Genomic DNA, 3,709 nt, shown 5'->3' with positions numbered 1-3,709 from the left:
CACATAACCAACACAACATATGTAAGCACACCTGAATAGCCAATACAATTCGATAGACAACACAACAACCATTTTAAAACACAACATCACCATTCATTTCATAAGGCAGAATTTACCAAAATAAAGTCATATTTACAAGGCCTCACATAAGGCAGAATTTACCTAAATAATGTCATATTCAAAAGCCCTCACATAAGGCAAAATTTACCAACAAACAAAATTCAAAATAGCAGGCCATTAATGCAACATGTATGGACTAACTTAAAAGTTCTAAAATACATCAACATCACTACAATTTCCATGGCATCTTTGACTGTGAAGAAGTGTCATTTTGACTTGAACTACTTCCCATTGTCTTCTTTCCTTGCTTTTCTCTAAGCTCATGAAACTTGCTTGTTGAGTTTGCTGCTTTACCATTCCATTTCAGCTTAGTTGTATTACTTGGTGTATAACCAATGTCACCAGTTACATCAGATGATCTTGTCACTTTTGCTTGTCCAGTAGAGTAGATCTTACTACTTGGCATGCCAGGTTATATTAAAATTAGGATTATATCAATATTTAAACTGTTTAATTAAACAAAATTAGGATTATAATTCAATATTTAAGTTGTTAGCATATATCAAAGACTCACATTCATGACTTTGAAGCCATTTGCAGCTTGGAACACACCCATTCCCATGACTCTTGGTCTTTTCTCTGGAGATGTGTTTCCCCTGCCCCTACCTCTTCCTCTTTTAGTAGTACCAGCTATTGAAGATGATGCATGATAAGTAGGAGGAGCAGAAGAGGATGCAGGAACATCAGTAGGTGCAGTAGGTAGGGGAAGTGCACTAGGTGCTACTAATGATGTTTTTTTTGGTCTTCCTCTTCCCTTTATTAGTGGAGGCTCACCTTCTAATGGTGCTGATGGAGTTTTCTATACATATAAGAGAAAAAGTAAGTCATAAATTAAGAAAAAAGTAAAACAAGTTCAAATATTACCTTTGGTTTGCCTCTTCCCCTGCCTGAACCTGTTGTTCTGCCCTTACTGATGTAGGTGATGGTGCACTTTGTCTTGTTGATGATTCAACACCTTCTCTTTGAGGACACCCTCTCTTGTTATGGCCTTTGACATGGCATATACTGCATGTCATTGCAAGTCCAGTCCTAGGAAGCTTCCCAGATTTCTTAGTTTCTTCCGCTTCTTTCCTTCTAGCCTTCGGTGGCCTACCAGGCATATTTGTGATTTCTGGTGGCTCAATAGTGGGGTTTGTAGAAACTGGCAACATCTCCATGTTTGTGAGTGGTTCAATAACATTGGCATAAATCCTCAAGTAAGTTTCCTTACTGTAGCAGCTGTCTATATAGTCATAAAGAGAAAACTTCTTAAAGTATAATGCAGCCACAAGATGTGCACATGGTATGCCCCTTAACTGCCACACCCTACAACTACAAGTTCTCCTAGCAATATCCACTTTGTGTTGACAAAGCCCTTCTTTCACTTCAAATCCAACAGCTCCATTAAACTCAATGGTACAGTCTATAGACCTACTAATGTTCTCCTCTAAAACCTTCAGAGCCATTGGAGAGAAATTACACTTCCAAGTACTTGGGAACTCCCTTAATTTGGCTATTCTTGTCATCATATTCAGTCTTATTTCTTCAAGCATAGTAATGATGGTCTTGTGTCTAGCAGCCAAGATCCATGCATTAAAACACTCAGACATGTTGTTGTCTACAGAGTCACACTTTACTTCAGTGTTGAAGTAAACTTTGCACCAAAAATTAATGTTGTAGTACATTAAGTTATCCATCATTTTTTCTGGACCTAACAACTTCATCTTCTCTATATTGTTCCTTAATTGAGACTTAAATGTACTCTTAGCTATCTTCCAAAATTGTTGTCTTCTTTGAAGACCTCTCCAATCCTTAGCCCAGTTAGCTAATATGTGCCTAGCACACATTCTATGTTCACACTTAGGTAATACATTTGTAATTGCTACAAACATTCCCTGCAATAATGATGATTATGTCACAATTACATATATAAATTGAAAATTACAAAATAACTTCACATACCTTTTGCATATCTGTAATCAAGGTGAGACCTTCACCATCTCCAAGCCCCAGATCATCCCTTATGCACTTGACAAACATGGTCCATGTGTGTTTGTTCTCCTTTTCAACTACTGCCCAAGCAAGTGGCAACATTTGATTGTTATCATCCCTGGCCACAACAACTAACAGTTGGCCTTTACAAACACCTTTAAGGAAACAACCATCTAAGCCTATGCACTTCATACAATGTATCCATGTCTTCTTTAAAGCATCAAAACAGATGTAAAAACTCTGAAATATTGACTTGCCTTCTGCATCAGGTTCACCAACTTTTACAACACAACTGGTCCCTGGATTGGTCCTCAACAATTCATCCTTGTAGTCAAGTATTCTTCCAAATTCCACAACATGATCACCCATTATATCTTTCAATACTTTAGCTCTTGCTCTTCTCACAATAGTCTTGCCAACATGAAGTTTTAACTTTTTTCTAATCATCTCCTGCAACTTGAAGACTCTTATGTTTGGTTGCTCAGTTATTCTTTCTCTGAAGGCTTCAGATAAAAACTTTGCATTGCACAAGTAATTTCTAGTTGTCTTGTTGCAAGTATGCTTTGGATTGTAAGTTTTTTTCATGAAATTATTTGTTGTCTTGTCAAGACATCCAAACAAAAGCCATGGACAATCATCTTTGCATCTAACTCTAACTTTCTTTGGCTCATTCACCCACTTCTCCACCTGACCCTTCTTCTAACTGCATATTTAGTTAGTGCTTGTCTAAATTCTTTCACATCTTTAAACACCATGCCCAACTGCCACACAACTTTCTTTGCAGTAGGATCATGAATGATTTTTTGAGTTTTTGAACTCCTCTTTCTTGACAACTTTACCCTTCTTGATCTACCAAATTCATGTTCATCATCATTACAACACTCATCTTCATCTAACTCAAAACTATCCTCATCAGAACTTGCAAAGTAAGGCTTATCACCTCCTAGCCTTCCTTTATGACTTACTTTACCTGTTTCAGTTTCATCAAAACCTAGATCTGGTCCAGCTTCACCTACTGGTACCTCTTCATTGTCAGCTGCTACTCTTTCCCTTCTTTTCCTCCTTTGAAAACTTCTCTTTTCAGCCCTCAACTCCCTAACCTCCTCATGTACATCACTACCATACTCTTCCTCATCATCATCTCCAACTAATTCAGCTTTAGACTCAACACCATCCTCAGTTGAATAATCAGAACCCTCTACTTCTTCTTCTGAGAAATCAGGTCCAGCAGGACCAACATCTATATCATCATCAGTAGCACCATTTGCAGTAGCAGTATTAAAAAGAGGTGTGGTAGTGAAAGGAGGTGAGGTTGAAAAAGTAGCAATAGGGTCCTCACTATTTAAATGGTCTTCACCTACCCCAAAGTTAAAGTTTTCACTCTCAGTTGGCCTTGTAATAAAAGCTGAACCAGATTCTCCCATATCCACATGACAACCATTTTCTATTAACATGGGTCCCACAATTGCCTCATCAACCAAATGCCTAACAATACCTCCACTTCATCCCCATCTTCCAAGGAACACATCATGTCTAAAATATCTTTATCATTATCAACATCTACCAAAATGCCACTGTTAGGTGCTTTAATACTAAAGGTGCAAGTTGTACTATATCC

General features: G+C 37.7%; 1 protein-coding gene across 1 annotated transcript; it reads right to left on the bottom strand.

Annotated features, from left to right (window-relative positions):
• Positions 1-622: 622 nt before the first annotated feature.
• On the bottom strand, positions 623-2,460 carry LOC125818452 (uncharacterized). Its single transcript, XM_049497945.1, has 3 exons — positions 2,062-2,460; positions 996-1,994; positions 623-919 (listed from the first exon to the last, which is right to left on the bottom strand). The coding sequence occupies exons 1-3, from the start codon at positions 2,458-2,460 to the stop codon at positions 623-625; spliced, it is 1,695 nt and encodes a 564-aa protein (XP_049353902.1).
• Positions 2,461-3,709: the final 1,249 nt, after the last annotated feature.

The sequence above is a fragment of the Solanum verrucosum genome, unplaced genomic scaffold, assembly GCF_900185275.1.
Source record: "Solanum verrucosum unplaced genomic scaffold, falcon-dt-bn FXZP01000233.1, whole genome shotgun sequence".
NCBI classification, from domain to species: Eukaryota; Viridiplantae; Streptophyta; class Magnoliopsida; order Solanales; family Solanaceae; genus Solanum; species Solanum verrucosum.
This window is presented reverse-complemented; position numbering and strand designations above follow the sequence as displayed.